The 19,690-nt window shown below is 38.6% G+C and overlaps 1 protein-coding gene across 1 annotated transcript in view; it reads left to right on the top strand.

The window, feature by feature from the left end:
- The first annotated feature begins 4,252 nt into the window (after positions 1 to 4,252).
- Positions 4,253 to 19,690, top strand: part of MEP1A (meprin A subunit alpha) — a 35,044-nt gene continuing 19,606 nt past the window's right edge. The window contains exons 1-6 of the mRNA XM_032410224.1: positions 4,253 to 4,321; positions 4,408 to 4,432; positions 4,524 to 4,574; positions 8,969 to 9,009; positions 9,550 to 9,625; positions 17,714 to 17,831. Of these exons, the coding sequence (XP_032266115.1) occupies positions 4,253 to 4,321; positions 4,408 to 4,432; positions 4,524 to 4,574; positions 8,969 to 9,009; positions 9,550 to 9,625; positions 17,714 to 17,831 (380 nt within the window). The remainder of the gene's footprint in view (positions 4,322 to 4,407; positions 4,433 to 4,523; positions 4,575 to 8,968; positions 9,010 to 9,549; positions 9,626 to 17,713; positions 17,832 to 19,690) is intronic.

The following is a 19,690-nucleotide window of genomic DNA, read 5'->3' as shown; positions in this document are numbered from 1 at the left end:
GCTGAGTCTGTTTCAACGGCAAGTAGTCTACAAGGGCTCAATAAGTGGGAAAAGAATTGGCAAACGATAAAGTAAGCCTCTTGTCTGATTCTTCCCTGCAGCATGAAATATGGGCCACCATGTGTTCTTTAGGTCCTATAAAGGAAGAAAAGCTGAAGCCAAACCCACTGAATGCCCACCTGGACATGGAGAGGGGCTTTTCAGGTATCTCAGTGCCCAGGACAGTAGAAAGTCTCTGCTTGGCTTTCCAATGGAGGCCGCTGGAATTGGTCTTGGTGCAGTGCAAAATTGCCTGCAAGGTCAGTGGGTCTCCCATTTTCCATGTAGGATTCACCCTCATGCTTGTTAAAATGTGAGTTTTCAAGCTGGTCCCCAGAAAGGCTGTTCCTAGAGGTGTTCTGAAGTGGATTTCTGTACTGAAGATCTTTCTAATTCTTAATGTCTTATATGTCCCCACTAGGAAACTGGAGGCTGCTATGATCTTCTGATTTTCTTATAAAAAGGGAACTGGGGGTAAGCTAACTACTAAGCACAATCAGAGTGGAAGCATCTGGTTAACATCAGCTCCCTAGAGCCCTGTTTATCACAGTGTATTCCATAGACTACCTGCATGGGAATCATGAGGGTATTTTTTGAAAATGTAGATTCCTGGCTCTCAGCCCTGACTTGAATTAGAATTTCCAAATTCCAGGCCCAGGAATCTGTACTTTAACACACTTTCCAGGGGATGTTGAAAGACGCTATAGAGCTTGAGAACTATTTTCCTATGGGCTGAGTCTTCTTAGTAAATGGCTGGAGATGGATGCTATGGAATAGGGGGCCTACATGTTGCAGCTTGGTGTCAGAGGCCTCAGCCCTGGGCTGCTGGGGCCAGTTGTAGGTAGAGAAGGCTGCCTCTCAGGTGGTATTCTAGGAGCATTGCCAGGAGTTGTGTGGCTTTGGGCAGGTTTCTTAATCTTTCTGTGTCAGTTTATTAATCTTTAAAGCGGGCATAATAGTAGTGCCTGCTAATAGAATTGTTGTGAGGACTAAATGTATAATTACACTTTAAATGCTCAGAGCAGTGTCTGGCCCACAGGAAAAACTATGTACATGTCAGTTGCAGCTGCCGCTACTTCCGTTATAATTGTTATCCCAATCTCTGCCATCTAGGGTGTCCGTTCTCTAAAACCCAGGAGTCAGCAAACTGTGGCCCTTTATCTGTTTTTGTAAATAAAGTTTTATTGGAATGCAGCCATGCTCATTCCTTTATGTTATTATCTACGGCTGCTCTCCTGCCCCAACAGTAGAGTTAAATGGTTGCTACAAGGACCGTATGACCCACAAAGGCTAAAATATTTACTCTTTGACCCTCTTTAGAAAAAGTTTGCCAACTCTTGTTCTAAATGCCTTTGAGCCCCTGTTAAATGTTGATCACCCGAAGGAACAGCAAAGGCGGTTGTGTCAGAGGTTAACTGGTGGTCTGATTGCCTGTTCAGGGCAAGCCATGTGAGTGAAACAGAAAGTGGCAAGTGGACAAAGCCGAGGGCAGAGAACATCCTGAGAAGAACCTGGAGGTATAGGACTTTGCCAGTCTGGAGGGGGTCCTGGCCTCAGCTTTTATTTATTTTTTTAAATTTTTAAAATTTTTTTAAATTTTTATTTATTTTTTTTAAGATTTTATTTTTTATTTGATAGAGAGAGACACAGAGAGAGAGGAAACACAAGCAGGCGGAGTGGGAGAGGGAGAAGCAGGCTTCCCACCGAGGAGGGAGCCCAATGCGGGGCTCGATCCCAGGACCCTGAGATCACGACCTGAGCCGAAGGCAGACTCTTAACGGCTGAGCCACCCAGGCGCCCCTGGCCTCAGCTTTTATGAGGCTGGAGCCTGCCTGACAACGGGAAAGGGCTTTCCTTTGCCCACCTGCCAGTGACTTCTCTCTTCCAATCTTCATACTACTTCCTCAGTTGGTCAGTTTGTAAAATGTCCTCACTGAGATCAAAGCAAACCACTATATCTAATAGCTTCAAAGAAAATTATAGTTTACTGTATTTCATCCAGCATGATTATTAAGTGCCCATTGTGTCCTAGACACTGGGACAGGTACAGAAAATAAAACCTGGCCCTTGCCCCGTGGACTGCCTAATCTATCTTGGAACTGCAAAGCCATAAACTCTTCAAACCCAGGACTTAAGACTCCAGCCTTGTTCATTGGACACCCCGGGACATAAAGTGCCTAGGATTGCAAATAACTGGTAACTAATTAACACCCAGAGTCAAGATCATAAAAAAGAAAATCACCTGGGGCAGGTTATGTCTGTTGAAGACCTATGATCCCATCAGTGGACGTTCGGCTGAGCAAGAAGTATGCTGAGCACTGTGTTCTTCTTGCCTGTCTTTTGCCAGAAGGCAGTGTGCGTGGATAGAAAGAGCTGTAGTTGCCCGAATGCTTCCTATGTCTCTGGTACTTGTGCTTTATGCAGGTTATCTCACTGAATCCTTATACTAATCCCATTAAGTAGGCACCACTATCCAATTTACACAAGGAAAGCAGGTGCTCAAAATGGCCCAGCTAGTCAATGGCAGAAGTGGGATTTAAATTCCTGTCCATCTGACTCCAAGGCTGTTGTTACAGTATATCATTTAGGTAAGTTTAAGAAGGAAGGGAAAGATAAAAGCATATCAGGGGGCAGGGAAAAGTGGAGAGAATTCAACAGCCCCACGACTGCCTCTTTGAAGAACTAACATCTGAGATTTAGCAGGAGGGGTACCAAGGCAAGAGTGTTGCCCTTTTCTTTAGAAAACAAAATAGCAAAGCCCTAAACCCCTACTTCCTGGCTCCAGAATGAACAGATATTCAGTCCTTTAATTATGTTTAAGAAGTAAAAGTCTCCTGGCTTTTCCTCCCATATGCTCAGAGCCAATTATTCTCATGAAGTTGATGTTTTTTCAAGTCCATCCCCACCCATTTTTTAATCATTAAGATTGTATTGGCTGACGTAAGCCATGTTAGCTGTTGGGCAAGTTCAGGTTCTTTTGGAGAACACTGGTGGCTTCCCGTGGTTGGGGAGTGTGGGAGATGCTCTCTACACCGTCTTACAACCTCCCGGTCTGTGCCTATAGTGGAAAGGAAGCAATCACAGATTTCCTCAGTCCATCCAAGGCTGGCCCCTGGCTGTCATGCCTCCAGTTTTATAGCTCAGGAAGTCCCACGTTCTGCATCGGGAAATGCTTTTCTGACAGCAAGTGCTCTTCTGACCACAGGACTGGCCCATCTGCCCCCACAGTAGGCCTGAGGTGGAGATAGGCAAGCCCTGGACCTTGAAGATTGCTCTGACACCAAAGAGTCTCATACCTCTTGTATGCAAGAGTTGGAGGGTGTATAAATACACGCAGTACCTCTCTCCAGCATGGCATTCAGTAACATAATGTTGGTAGCTTGAAATTGACCACAGTGGGGGCATTTACACCCTAGAAATCAGCAAACACTACACATGAAGGCTTGTTCACTCTGAGAACTGATTGTTGAACATTTATCTGTGCATGACTGAATATACCCCATTTTTTCTTCCAGTATGAATACATTTTTCTAGTTCTTTCCTATTACAAAAAAATTGCACAATGAATGTTATATGGTACTTTGTGTACATATGTGTATATTTCTTTAGGCTATATACCTGGAAGTGGACTTTTTAACTTATAAACTATGCACATTTCAACCTACGAGATAGCATCAGATTGCTGGTCTACCAGCAGTATGTAAGACTTTCCGTTTCCTCACATTCTTGTTGACACTCGGTATGGCCAGCCTTCTTCATTTATGCCAATCTGAGCTTGAGGTGGCATTTCATTGTTATTTGAACTGATATATTTTTTTCTTTTTTATGTCCTTTGATAATTGCCTTAAAATATTTCCATAAAATGTTTATTCATTCTTTGTTAGATTTAAGTACTTTATGGTTATTTTATAGATTATTTTTATTTCTATTGTGAAACAGATGAGGAATGCTATGGCTGGTGTATAGAAATGTTACTGATTTTTATATGCTCATGTCAGTATTAACCTCTTCAAACATTTCTGGTCTGGGGAGCTTGAGATTTTATGTTAAACTTGGTATCTGCCCTTAAAAGCGTTAACGACATTTTCTTTGGTTACTTTTTTTAATGCCACGGTACATATGTGAGGGTCAAAGTTTCTAAGATGACAGCCAGGGCAAGGTCCAAAAAGTATTTATCACAATGTGTCTTTGGTAAGTCTGTTCATTCGCAACAATGGTTTGGACGAAATCCACTTGTGTTCTCTCTTTCACCTTGTTTTTTGCCCACATAGCAGCTGTATCAGTAAGTAGAGTTCTGCTCTTCTGGATATTTAGAAATATTAATTCTAGTATATGTTATGTATTTTCTGTATGTTTATTTTCTTTCAGATTAAGCGTCTCTCTAAAGGAAATGGTAAGAATCAATTGAAATGCACAGAGTGTTTCTGAACTTTCTTTCTTTTGTTCAGCAAGATCAGTAACAATTTTTTTCCTACTTTTAACAGTACATGATGAAGAGTTTCATGAACAGAAGGATATTTCAGAAATCAACTTAGGTGGGTTCAATTTCTGCCTTATTAGTGCTTTGAAATAATTTTAAATCTTATGCTCCAATTGCTGTAAAGCTCTTGCTTTCATGATAGGGTACTGGGTAACTTTAGGGGAGAAATATCTATTGGTGCTTCATTAGAATTTACAGAGTTTCTGAAAAATGGAAATGTGGAAAGAGAATGATGGTTATACCAAATTTTCTAGAGGAACTAGTGAGTGCTCCATGGATCTAGAAGTACATCACATGATTTTTGTTTATAAAAATGTCAGTTTTCCTGTTTCTATTTTGAAAAGAGTGAAAAAAAGTGGATGATTATTCCACTTGCTACATATACACATGTATATGTATGTATGTATACATGTGTAGTATATGCCTAAGGTTACATTTAGTGGGGGGAAAACCCTAGCCCTTCTACTCGTGCATCATATTCATTAACACCTGTTTGCTCAGGACTTAGGGAAGAGTGTAAAGATGTTTCCATTTCAATGTCTTGTCTACAAACATTTTTCTTGAGGAACTCCATCAATCTGGTCCATTACTGAGAGGAGAGAGAAGCTGGGTTATCATCTCTTTTCTCTCTCTTATCCTGCTTCTAAGATGAGGGAGAAGCCTTTACATTCTGGGTATCTTTGGTTAGGATTGGCAAGCAGCAGAGATATTCATGATCTTAAACAGCTTACGGTCTACAAAAGCTTTACTTTCGATGCATGTTTATTTGTCAAATACTGCAGTAGAGTAAGGACTGTTATCATTTTGCAGGAAGGGACAGGAATTTCCTTGTTGTTGAGGTGACCTGCCCAGATCGCTGAGCTCAGTGCTATTTGAAGCCTACACAACTGAAAAGACCCATACCTAAGGGTTGAACTTCTGTGGCTTTTTCTCATTTACAGGGAAGGCAGGCTCATTGATACATAATTGGAAAATCTTGAAATGGTTTTATAGAAATAGTTTGGTAAGGTAAATGGGTGAATGGGCCCCAAGACTTCAGAGCCAGGCATAAAATTATCTCTGTTTAGTGTCAGGCAATCAAGGTATATGGATTCGAGAGAATCTGCTGTAGTTTAAAGCAGGGCTGGGACTAGAATGAGATTTACGATCTCATCCTAATTTGTCTAGACCAAAGAATTCTTTTACCTTAGAATCATTGTTTATGCTTCTTCTCCACCACTCCCTCTGAGCTGTGACTCTGATGAAGAAATTTTACCATGTGGGTTTTTTTCTCTTTTTTAGGTCATTCCAACCCAGCTACCAGGATTCTTAGGGTTGGCCACAGAGCCAGATCCTATATCACAAAAACTATTCAGGAAAAATCACAGAGAGGAAATTGTCACCTTTTTCCCTGTCTTCTCTCCATGCCTCACAATTTAACCTTCTACCCCAAGATTTGTTGCTTTCAGTCTTTTCATTTCAGTAAAAGCAATTTTCCCCTTCTAGATCTGAAGGATCAGAGCTTCTGAGTCTTATCTTTCTCTCAAGGTACACACCATCTATCAGCAAATACTATTAGATCTACCATCAAATTATATCATGGGTTGCGACTTCTCAACACTTTCTCTTTTCCTATTCCTCTCTAAGCCATCTGGTCTGGTCAGGTTCTTTCAGCCTTGTAACTGCTCTTGCCTTTCTGCCCTCACCCCGCACAGGCTATTCCTCAGAGGGGACAGAACTCTCCTTCTGATAGGATTCAGGCCATGTCACTTCTCTTATCCAATCTTCGTCGTTCAACACTGGCCAGTACTGATTGACATCTCGTCCAACACAGAACAAAAGCCCTAGAACCTTGATTCCCAAGATGTGTTCCATAGGCCAGTATCACCTATACCACCTAAGAGTTTTCTAGAAATGTAGCATCTTCAGTCTCATCTCAGACCTACAGAATCAGCACCTCCATGTTGACTGACCCCTGCTGATTCCCTGCACATTAAAGTTTGAGATGAGCTGACCCTGGCCAGCCATCTAATCTCACTTCCTACTGCTCTTTCCCCTACTTTCTTGGGTTCTCCAGCCACCCTGACCTCCTAGCTATTCCTCTACAGAGGTGAGTCTCAATGTGTGGTCTCCCCACCAGCAGCATCAGCATCTCCCGAGGACTTGTTAGAAGCGAAAATTCTCGAACCTTGCCCCAGACTTGCTGACTGAGAAATCCTGAGGGTGGGGCTCAGCTGTCTGGGTTTAACAAGCCCTCAGGAGATTCTCTTGCTAAAGTTTGGAAAGCTGCTCTAAGACATCAAGGCTTTCCTGCCTCTTTTTTTTTTTTTTCTTTTTTCAGGATTTTATTTATTTATTTATTAGAGAGGATGGGAGAGAGAAGAGAGAAGCAGGCTCCGTGCTTAGCGGGGACCATGGGATCATGATCTGAGCCGAAAGCAGACGCTTAACCTGCTGAGCCACACAGGCACCCCTTGCCTCATTTCTATTTGCTCTTGCCTTTCCCCTCCATACTCTTCCTTTATTCCCCACTCCATCAGATTTCTGCTTCAATGCCACCTCCTCAGGGAGGCCTTCCCTGACCGCCCTTTATAAAATATCAAACCCCCTACCCCTCACCACTTTTCTCCCCTACTGTTCTTTTATTATTATTATTGCTTGTTATACCATCTGCTACTCAACATTTATGTGTTTGTCTCTCCTCCCTCCCCAGTCAAGAATGTCACCTCCCTGAGGGCTTTGTTTTATTCTCTGCTATATCCCTCACATGTAGAACGAAGTCTAGCACACATGAAGTGCTTAATAAGTATATGCTGCCTGAGCAAATTGGTTAGAGAATCTCCTGAGGCTTATTTTTTTTTAAATTTTTATTCTTTAGAGAGAGTGTGCATATGTACTCTTCCACGTGAATGGGGGCGGGGGGGCGGTGGGCAGAGGGAGAGAGAGAGAGGGAGAGAGAGGGAGAGAGAGAATCATAAGCGGGCTCCTCGGACAGGGGGATCGATCCCACAATCCTGAGATCATGACCTGAGCTGAAATCAAGAGTCAGATGCCCAACCAATTGGGCTACCCAGGCACCCTTCCTGAGGCTTATTTTTAATGGATATATGCTTCTTTGGGAAGTGTCCCCCCCGACCCACTGCTGCACTCTCTTACCCTCGATGAGCCCATCTACACCGACCAACCTGGGGGCCAAGGTCTGAATGAGCTTGTTCATATCACTCTAGAAGAGCCCAGCTCTCACCTCCATCCCGAATCCAGGCCAGTGTCAGAAAATGCATGTGTTTGTTCATGACAAGCCTGAGCCAGAGTGTGGATAGACGGGCACATATTACCCCTACTGAAAAAGCAATTCAATACCTGGCTCCTACTGCCTGTGGGGCAGTCATATCAATGTTATTTGTCTTTGTTTAATTGTGCTGCTATCATATTCATAGGTTAGGTTTATGGAGGTTAAGAAATATGGGCATGGGGAAAGGGATCGTGATGCCTTAGTTAGTCATTAGCAAGTGAAACCACGACTTCTCCCAATACCTAAAACCCCAGTGGGGTCATTTACCATGAATGAGCCCTCAGCTTTGCCAAATAAGACCTCTGTTACCATGTGAGGCTGTGGTGATAACTCTCTAGCTTGATTTCCCAGCTGTAAATCAGGTGCTATTCTCAGAATGAAGTATGATCCACTGACCCTGTTTGAAGTATTTTGTGATTTACAGGGAAGGCTGTTTGTCAAACATGAAGGTTGTCATAAGAAGAGACATTCTTTTAAATGTTCATAAATTTTTCCCACAAGGATCTTCCCTTTTAAGAATTCTATTTGCAAAAACACTATGTGGCCAGAATCAAGGAATACCATAAGGGAGGAAAGTTTATTATGCTAAGCTCCTGATAACAGATATTTGGAGATACAGTTTTTGAGTGGATCTATCCATATTTGCCTGGCCTTTATTGCAAGGGCGTTATCTTGAGCTTGGCTTTGGAGGGTACCAGTGTTTTTTCATGGGACAGAGCAAAACCAACCCATTTACCTAGAGTCACAAAGAAGGATGGAATAATAGCAGAAAGGGCCCTGGATAGGAAGTCAGGAGTTCTTAAGCCCACTCAACTGCTGACCACCTCGTGTGCATTACTTCCTGTCTCAAGACTCCCTTGTGCCCCCTTAAAGCACGAGAGGTTTGGAGTCAATGATCCAAAAGATCTCTTCCAACTCATTTCTTAGTTTTAAGATTCTTGGACAAGGTTTCTTGTTCCAAAATGAAGACAGAGGATGTGATAATACGTGATATTGATGGGCTATTTACATTTACTCAATTAGAGAGAATTTTGCATTGTTTCAAAAAGACTTCGACCAAAGATTAACAAGGCAACATTTACAATGGAAAATATTAATTTTATTATGAGAAATGCCTTTTAGTAACGCTCATTCAAATATTTCTTTCTTCCTTTTTTTTTTTTTTAATCTGTGTCTAGCTGCGGGCTTGGACCTCTTTCAAGGAGACATCCTCCTGCGAGTGAGTACCTGCCAAGGACACAGTAACATTCCTCAGAACTGGCTGTTTTTTATGACTGGGAGGCTCTGCTTTGTCCAGCCTTGTGCTAGGCACTGTGGAGGACATGAAAGAATCTAATCTATCATCTGTACCCACAAGGGCTTCCACTGCGGTTGATGATGACAAAAACAGATGAAAAATTAGCACACAGGACAAAGAATCTATAATTATCACATTACTTGTTCACCCAATTTTCCTAGTAAGTGAAGAATGAGAGAAGGAAATGCACCAGTATGTTTAAAGTGGCTATCTCAGTTTCTGGAAATTGCAGATCTTTTAAGTTTTGTTCTTAATAATTTCTCTGAAGTTTCCAAATTGTCTGTAATGAACTTCTTTTGCTTTTGTAATCAGAATACAAACGCTATTGTTTGAATTGTATGATAGGTTGTGGTGTTAAAGTTTAGTGAAGGAGGAGGTCAGGGGGCCTGGAGGACTCACCTTCCATTGTTTTTGATGTAGTGATCCACGATTCATGTTTTCGTCTTTGCCTTGTTTCCACAGAACTCCAGAAATAGCCTGAGAGACCCTAACACCAGGTGGAAGTTCCCCATTCCTTACATTCTGGCTGACAATCTGGGTAATATTAATTGTTTTAATTAGGAGTTTTAGATTTTACTCTTCTACTGACCCCCACTCCTGTTCATTGGCTTCAGATTGGGAGTAACACCAATGCAAAAGGGGGTTTCCAAGCCCTGATAATTCTTTATCCCATGGGATGAAAGGCATAACATTATATTGACCCAATGCTGCTTAACCAGTCTGAGATACAGTGCATCAAATAGTAATTTTAAAAATTACAGAGTATCAAATAATAATTTTTAAAAGTACAGACCACATTAACATGTTAATAAAACCAAAAACACCATAAAGAACAAAAATAGAATGAAACATTATTTGGTTTCACAACCACGAAAAAATTATGCTTTAAATAATAGTTTTGTTTAAGTGAAACTAAATATAGTTTCAGCATACTGATTTCTTCCCCTTTTGTTATGAGACAAACATTCCACACTTTTGAGAAATAGAAAAGTCTATATTTCACATGCTCAGGGTCCTTGTTCCTCAGTATTAATAATTTCAATTCTTTTCTCTCTCAAGATAGAAGACTGGTTAAGTTATAGTTCAGTAATTGTTGGAAATAATACTTGGGGGAAATAAATAAATATTCAAAGCCACGTGTGGACACTGGCTGACCCCAAGCAGGTGACTGACAGCTGAGCAGCCATGATGATGCAAAGCCTGCGAGGCCCATCCCACACGGATGGGGGAAGATCAGAGGAGAGGGGAAATGGGGACAAGCTTGCTCAATCTTAATATGCTGTTAGGCTGCTCCCACTCTCAGGAGATAGAGTTTATGTTTCAATATTTTCCATCACTGTTATCAGTGCTGATCCCTTTTCTAGAGGAGAGCTAGTTATAAACAAATGCTGTTGTTCTCAGTGATTTTTTTGGAAATTTGAGGTTTTATTTATTTTTTTTTTAAATTTTATTATTATTATGTTATGTTAGTCACCATACAGTACATCATTAGTTTTTGATGTAGTGATCCATGATTCATTGTTTTCGTATAACATCCAGTGCTCCATAAAATACGTGCCCTCCTTAATGTCCATCACTGGGCTAACCCATCCCCCCACCCCCTCCCCTCTAAAACCCTCAGTTTGTTTCTCAGAGTCCATAGTCTCTCATGGTTCGTCTCTCCCTCTGATCTCCCCCCCCTTCATTTTTCCCTTCCTTCTCCTAATGTCCTCCATGCTATTCCTTATGTTCCACAAATAAGTGAAACCATATGATAATTGACTTTCTCTGCTTGACTTATTTCACTTAGCATAATCTCCTCCAGTCCCATCCATGTTGATGTAAAAGTTGGGTATTCATCCTTTCTGATGGCTGAGTAATATTCCATTGTATATATGGACGACATCTTCTTTATCCATTCATCTGTTGAAGGGCATCTCGGCTCTTTCCACAGTTTGGCTATTGCGGACATTGCTGCTATGAACATTGGGGTGCATATGGCCCTTCTTTTCACTACATCTGTGTCTTTGGGGTAAATACCCAGGAGTGCAATTGCTTGGTCATAGGGTAGCTCTATTTTTAATTTTTTGAGGCACCTCCACACTGTTTTCCAAAGTGGCTGTTCCAACTTGCATTCCCATCAACAGTGTAAGAGGGTTCCCCTTTCTCCACAACCTTTCCAATATTTATTGTTTCTTGCCTTGTCAATTTTTGCCATTCTAACTGGTGTAAAGTGGTACCTCAATGTGGTTTTGATTTGAATTTCCCTGATGGCTAATGATGATGAACATTTTTTCATGTGTCAGTTAGCCGTTTGTAGGTCTTCTTTGGAGAAGTGTCTGTTCATGTCTTCTGCCCATTTTTTGACTTGATTATTTGTTTTTTGGGTGTTGAGTTTAAGAAGAGATTTTATTCCCCCACCCCACCCCGCCCCATTGTTGCCCACACACTTGCAAATTCACAGAGCACCCATATTTATTGGAATGTGATTTAAGAAATATCAACTTTTGAGAGCATATTTTTCCCCATTACAATTTTTCTTCTTGTCTGTGCACCTGCGCTATTCCCCCTTCCATCAAGACATAGGCACGCTTTACTGCATCACCAATTTATTCCAGACACTGTGCCTTCACCTAATATTTGGTTTAAACTTCACCATGCCTCTGTGAGGCATTAAATCAGTGCCTCTCAGACTTTTATGTGCATAAGGCTCCCTTGAGGATCTTGTGAAATCCGGGGTGGGGTCTCAGATTCTGCACAATCCCCCAGGGGATGCTGATGTTTTTGGTCTGCTGGCCACAGCTTGAGTAGCAAGGTCTCTTTAGCTGTAAGTTGGTGACAGATCAAGAAAGCAAGATGGAAGACAGGTGGCCTGAAATAAGGTAGCAGCAGTGAGGACGCAGTGGTGGTTCTCAATAGCACCAAATGAGAATCACCGTTAGTGTTAAAAAAAGGTTCAGATGCCTGGGCCCATACCATTGCAAAAAGCAAACATCCTAGAGTTTCATATTTGTATACAATTCTTTTATTAAAGTTAAATTTACACAGAGTAAAATATACAAATCAGTGTAAAAGTCAATGGCTTTTGATATATACATAAACTTATGTAACCCAATATCCCATAACTCCAGAAATTGCCCGTGTGCTTGTTTCCAGCCAATCCCTACACCCCTCTCCAAGACACTACCATTCTAATTTTTTTCCCCTATAGATTAGTTTTACCTGATTTATAGATAAATGGAATCATTCAGTATGTACTCCTTTGTATCTGGCTTCTTTTGCTTAACATGTTTTTGAAGTTTTTCCATATTGTGGCAGACCAGTAGTTAATTCTTTTTATTACTACTCAGTAATATTCCTCAGTAATATGGCAATTATTTATCCATTTTTCAGTTGATGGACATTGGTTTGTATCAAGTTTGGGTTTTTATAATGAAGAAAGCTGCTATGATCATTCTTGTACAAGTCTGCATGAGATAGATATATATATGTATATTTATATATATATTTTCTTGAGCAAATGTCTAGAAATAGAATTGCTTGATCATATGGCAAATATATATTTACCTTTAGTAAAAAAATGTCAAGCAGTTTTCCAAAGTGGCTATACCATTTTTCCTTCTCACTAGCAATGCAGCAATGTCCCATTTGCTCCACATTTTCAGTAACATTGGTGGTATTAATCTTTTTTAATTGTAGCCATTCTGGTGGTTTTAAATGGAATCTCACTGTGATTTTAATTTGCATTTTCCTAATGACTAATGATATTTCCCACATTTTCATGTGCTATTGGCCATTTGTGTATGTTCTTTTATGAAATGTGTGTTCAACTCTCATCATGCTTTTTTTTTTTTTTATCGTGTTTGTCTTTTTGTTATTTGTAGAAGAACTTCATATATTATGGATGAAGTCTTTTGTCAGAGATAGATAGATAGATAGATATCTTGAATATTTTCTCCCAGTCTGTGACTTTCCTTTTTTGTTTGTTTTGTTTTGTTTTTGTTTTTTTAAGCAGTGTATTGATTTATTAATCTTTTCAAAGAAGTGAATTTTGACTTGTTAATTTTCTCTTTCTCCCTGCTTTCTATTTTGTTGTTTTTTGCTTGTCTTTAATATTTCCTTTCTTCTACTGAATTCCAGTTTAATATGCTCTTCTTTTTTTATATTAAAGGTGGAAATTTATATCATTGATTTTAAACCTTCATTTTTCTAATAAGATAATGTTATAATATGGCATTTAAAGCTATAAATTTTATTTGAAGCTCTGCTTTTACTGTTTTCCACAAATTTTGATATGGTTGTATCTTTATTAAAGTTTAGATATGTTCTAATTTCTGTTGCAATTTTTTAAAATCCATGGGTCAATTAGAAGTGTGTTTTTAAATTTACAAATGTCGATAGTGCTTCTAGATATTCTATTATTGATTTCTAGTTTAATTTTGCTGAGGTCAGAGAACATATTCTATAAGATTTTGATCTTTTGAAATTTACTGAGACATATTTTGTGGCCTATCTTTGTGACTGTTCCACGTGCACTGGAAAAGAACTTATATTTGGCTGGTGTGGGGTGTGTTATTTTATCAATGTCAAATAGGTCAAGATGATTGTGTTGTTCAAATATTTTTATCTGCAAGGAGTTTTGGACTAATTGTTTTATCTGTTACTGAGAGAGAGGTGTTAAACTCTTTAACTATAATTGTGTGTTTGTTTATTTCTTCTTTTAGAATTTTCATGAAACTGCTCTTTTGGGCAAGCACATTGTTAAATCATCTTGCTAAATTGACTCATCATTTAGAGAAATTTCTCTTTATGTCTGGTAATCCTCTTTATTTTGAAGTCTACTTTGTCTAATTTAAATATAGTTACACCAGCTTTTTGAAACTTACTGTTTTCATTGTGTATTTTTTTCAGGTTTTTACTCCTATCAATGTCTTTATATTTAAAGTGTCTCTTTTTTAGACAGTATATATTTGGGTCTCACATTTTTATCCAGTCTATCAACCTCTGAATTTCAGTTGGAACATTTGGTCTATTTACACTTTTTTCAGATTTCTTTTTTAATTTTAATTTTTTATATTTAAAAATTTTTTTTAATTTAAATTCTATTAATTAACATATAATGTATTATTTGTTTCAGGGGTACAGGTCTGTGATTCATCAATCTTATGTAATACCCAGTGCTCATTATATAGCACATACCCTCCTCAATGTCCGTCACCCAGCCACCCCATTCCTCCCATCCCTCTCGCCTCCAGGAACCCTCAGTTTGTTTCCTAAGATTAAGGGTCTCTCATAGTGTGTCTCCCTCTCTGGTTTTGTCTTGTTTCATTTTTTCCTCTCTTCCCCTATTTACATTTAATGTAATTATTGATATAGTTTGATTTAGAACTATCAGTTATTGTCTTCTATTTTTTCTTTTATTTATTCTTTTCCTGCCTTCTTTTGGTTAAATCCAATAATTTAATATTTCATTTGGTTCGTGTAGTGGCTTTTAGCTCAATCTCTTTGTATTATTTTGTGAGGCTTTGCTGTAAGGATTACAATTTATAGCCTTAACATGTGCAGTATACTTAGACTTAATATGGTGCCCTTTTGCATAAAATGTAAGCATTTTACAACACTATAATTCCATTTATACCCCTTTATTTTGTGCTATTATTGGCTTATACTTTTCAACTATATACTTTATAAACCTCATAATATAGTGTTATCATTTTTCTTTTTGCTCTAATCAGTTTTCTTTTAAAATTAATGAGGAAAAGTAGTCTTTATATTTACTTTTATACTTGCAATTTCTGGTGCTGTTCATTCTTCCTGGAGATCTGAGTTCCTATGTGGTGTCGTTTCTCTTCAGCCTAAAGAACTTCCTTTAGCAATTTTTTTTTTTTTAAGTAGGCTCCATAACCAGCATGGAGCCCAACATGGGGTTTGAACTCACAACACTGAGATCAAGACCTGAGCTAGATCAAGAGCTGGATGCTTAACTGACTGAGCCACCCAGGTGCCCCTTTTTTTAGCATTTCTTGTAGAACAAAACTGTTGGTGACAAATTCTCTTCTTTCTCCAAAGTAACTTCTTTATTGCCTTCATTTTGAAGGACATTTTTTACTGGGAATAGAATTTAACAGGTTTTTTTCCTTCTTTAAAGTTGTAATTATTGTCTTTTTCTTTTCCACATTTTATTATGAAAAATTTTAAATATATGAAAAGCTAAAAGAATTGTGCAGTGAACACTCGTATATTCATTACCTACATTATACAAACAACATTCTGCTACTTTTGCTTTATCTTATTGATCCAACCTGCCCATCTTTCTATCCTTCTATCAATACATTCTATTTCTGATACATTTCAAAGTAAATTTCATGGACCAGTATGCTTTACCCCAATTACTGCAGCATGTGTACCTTTAACTAAAGTTTAATGTTTGTTTATGATTCTTTTTTATGTAAAATGTACATAGAGTAAAATGCATGGAGTCTTAAGTGTACAGTTCAATGAGTTTTAAAATATTTATATACCTTGTAATTTATACATTACACTTATACAATGTAAAATATTCATACAACTCCTATTAAGATATGGAGCACTTTTATTATCCCAGAAAGTTCTCCCATGTTCTTTCATAGTACTCTCGCCCTTCCAGAAATAACTTTTTTGTTGTTTTAATCGTAGATGAGTTTTGCCTGTTCTAGAGTTTCATACAAATGGAATCATATTTTATGCTTTTTTTGATTACTCACTAAAATGTTTTTGAGATTCACCAACGTTGTTGTGTGCATCAATAATTTGTTCCCTCTTATTACTGAGTGGCATTCCATTACATGAATACAGTATATCACAGCCTGTTCAACCGATCTCCTGTTGATAGACACCTGGGTTGATTCTATGCTTGAGTTATTATGAATAAAGCTAGTATGAACATTCTTGTACATGTCTGTTTTGAATATAAGTTTTTATAATGTCTCTGATATAAACATCTAAAGTGAAATTGCTGGGTTATAATATAGACATAGGTTTAGTGTTGGATCTCATTCAAAGTGCTTGTACCATTTTACAAACTTGCATGAACAATGAATGAAAGTTCATTTACTCTACATCCTTGCCAATATTCGTTGTTGTTATTCTTTTTAATTTTAGCCATACTGGTGGACATGTAGTGGCATTTAATTGTTGTTTTAGTTTACTTATTGTTGTTTCACTTTCTTTTTTGTTTACTTATTGGTCATTTGTATGTCTCCCTTTGTGAAATATCTGTTTAAATAGTTCGCTCATTTAAAAAATTAGTATTTATCTATTCTCCCTTGAGTTGTAGGAGTTCTTTATATATTCTAGATACAAGTCTTTTGTCAGATATGTATTTTGCAAATATTTTGCCCCAGTTACATTATCTCTGGTCTTTTTTCTTAAACTTTTGTGACAACTAAGCTGTCTTGGGTACAAATATTCATATTATAGATGCCACTAAGAATAGGTAAAATTTCATGAAAGTCCTTCAGTAGGCCTAATGCATACTCTTGTTGTTGTTATCTGTGTTGTTTCCACAAGTAATTTACTGATGAATCCATTGATTATTTATTTAATGATCTTAATATAATCTTATGACATCTGAACTGTGGAATCTCCAACTTGGTGGTTTATTAAATGAAATAAGGGCCAGGAAAACATAAGGTAAGTACTTGGTAAACTGTCAAGAATTATGAACTCTTTGAGAGAATGCACAAAATCAAATATACAACCAATATAATTTAACTTTATATAACCTAGTTTAATTTTTAACTTAGAGCTCTACCTTCAGTCAGTTGATGGGAGGAAAAAAAAAAACCACATACTAAGTAAAACGTAATCTCTGTTCCTCTAGAGTATCTTTCCTCCCCACCGCATGCTTGTCTCATGCAATGCCAGGCAATGTGCACGTTAGGCAAAAGTAAAGACATTTGATCTTTGGTCACTGGTCCTAACCTACAGGTTACTAAGCATCTACTGTTCTGGCCTCTTCGGGTCCATTAGGCTTCTGCTGCTTTGGGTCCAAGTTTGAGTTATAACAATCTTTTCCAAGGTTGTTTCCAGTGCTCCCTGTGTAGTCTTGCCATCTCTCCAGGGGTCTTGCAGGGAAGCAGGGTAACATATCATATGTGTTCCTTATGCTTCCAGAACCCATAAACCTCTAAACTCTGCTCTCTTCCTCCAACAAGAGGGGGTATTTTTTTAGACTGGTGCAAACACCATTCTCACTGCTTCTTTCCAGGTGCTTTATTCACACAGAAGACAGAAATGGCTTGCAGTCACTTCTGTCTCCTGCTCTGCAGTGTGACTCTCCTGAGGTACTGCACTCAGGATCTCCACTTGAATAAGGAAGAGGAAGGGAGGAAATGAGGAAGTTAGTTTATAATTTTGTTCAGCTACACCCACATGAGTGTATTCTTATTTTGTAGGTATATTTACATTATGTATTTAAAGTCTACACTTAATGTTTATATACACGACTACTTTTATAGTTTTAGTTTCCAAGGAATCTGCTTACTACCAAAAAATATATCATGGACCTCTGTGGATTTCATGTGGGGGCAAGATTTTCTCCAACTATCTTATGTATATTATCTAAGATCTAAGTAATGCTCATTGATATTTTTACTGATTTCTGCAGGACTGAATGCCAAAGGAGCCATTCTTTATGCCTTTGAAATGTTCCGCCTCAAGTCCTGTGTGGATTTCAAGCCCTATGAAGGAGAAAGCTCATATATCATATTTCAGAAGTTTGATGGGTAAGGATGAAATTTTACGGAGTGTGTAATCATGCACCCTTTTGTTTATAAAAGTGATACATGTCTTTCAAAAGAAGAAACTGGAAAGAAACTAAAAGCAAAATCAAATCTTTCTCTGTGAGTTTAAGGTCTGTAACATTTTTAATGATCTAGATGGAGAACGAGTTGTTTGGATACTTATGCGCCCCATGAGATTTATTTCAATTTTTTTTCCTGGGTTTAGGTCATGTTTTAAATAACTACTTTATTTTTTAAGTCAGGTGTATTAAAGTATAAATTATACACCCTTTTTTACGGTACTGGTTTAAATTATGGCGCTTTGCTGGCTGGACCTCTTTGAAAAGTTCTAGATGTAGTTTTTTGTTATTTATTTCCTAGGAGAAATAAAGGGTATATCAAGAAATAAGCTCTTTTTTTCAGTGGTATTTATGTCAACCAACCTGGGCTAGATGAGGTTGGGAAGCAAAGCGACCACCTGCTGTGACTGCCTGTGTGTGTCTTTAGGGCCCACCTGGACACATTTCCTCCTGCTGCAGTTCCCCACACTGCCTCTAGGTGTTCCCTGGATTTCGTTGTCTAGTTCTGTCGGTGTTTTTCCTCATCATGGATGGATAACAGAGATGAGGAAGGAAGTTAGCACATGATTTAGCTTCTTAAGAAAAAAAAATGCAAAAAACAGCAGTAAAAAAATAATTGTGATGACCACTTAGATACAAGTAAAGTACCTTTCTTACTTGAGTAGTTGCTTTCTTGGCTCAGACTTTTATTAAAAATGAAATTTATGTTCACCTACTATGTGCCAGGAAGTGTGCCAGTCTCTAGATACAAAGAAGCCTGAGACATGGTCTTAGATCTCACAAAGTTTACAGTTGGCAGGTGGGGGTGGTGGAGAAAAAACAAGTAAATAGTTATATATGGTAAGGGGAGTGCCATGGGCCATAAGAGGACACAGAGGCAGAGGAGAGGGAAGGACAAAATGGGGGATGGGAAGAGAGGGAGAGCAAGAGAGAAAGGGGAAGGAAGAAGAAGGAAGAGAAAGAGGAAGAGAGAGAGAGAAGGAAAAAGCAAACATAAACATGAATCTGGCTTACTTGGAGAATTCATTCAGTTCTGAGTGTCTGAAGCTTCGCATGTAAGGGGCAGAGTGGTGAGCCATGAAGCCAGGACGATAAACAGGAACCTGGTAATAGATACACCATGTGTGAGGGAATCCACCATTTAGGGCATGATTCATTATATGTTCAGTTTTCCATTTTAGAAAGATTACTCTAGCAACAGTGGATAAAGAATTGATGTGTGGGCAAGACTGGTGACAGGAGACCAATGAAAGAATTGTCCCAATTGTCCAGGACAGAAAGAATAAAGGAGGGGCACCTGGGTGGCTCAGTCAGTTAAGTGTATGCCTTCAGCTCAGGTCATGATCCCAGGGTCCTGGGATCGAGCCCCACATCGGGCTCCCTGCTAGACAGGAAGCCTGCTTCTCCCTCTCCCATTCCCCCAGCTTGTGTTCCCTCTCTCGCTGTCTCTCTCTCTTTGTCAAATAAATAAATAAAATCTTTTATAAATAAATAAATAAATAAATAAATAAATAAAGTATTTATTTTCAAAAAAAAAAAAAGGAAAGAAAGAATAAGGGACCCACAGTAAAGAAGAGGCAGTTGAAATGAAGAAGAGGGAATATATTTTAGAACTACGAAAACACGGAGACTTCTCAAAAGCTGGTTGTCAGTTGATGTGAGGGGTTCAGAAGAAAGAGGAATAAAGGATGTCTCTATGATTTTTGATTCATTGACTGGTGAGTGGTAACTTTATTCACCGAGCTTGGGAATATTGCCAGAACCACTTTAGTAGTAAGATAG

The sequence above is a fragment of the Phoca vitulina genome, unplaced genomic scaffold (assembly GCF_004348235.1).
Source record: "Phoca vitulina isolate PV1807 unplaced genomic scaffold, GSC_HSeal_1.0 scaffold11, whole genome shotgun sequence".
NCBI classification, from domain to species: domain Eukaryota; kingdom Metazoa; phylum Chordata; class Mammalia; order Carnivora; family Phocidae; genus Phoca; species Phoca vitulina.
This window is presented reverse-complemented; position numbering and strand designations above follow the sequence as displayed.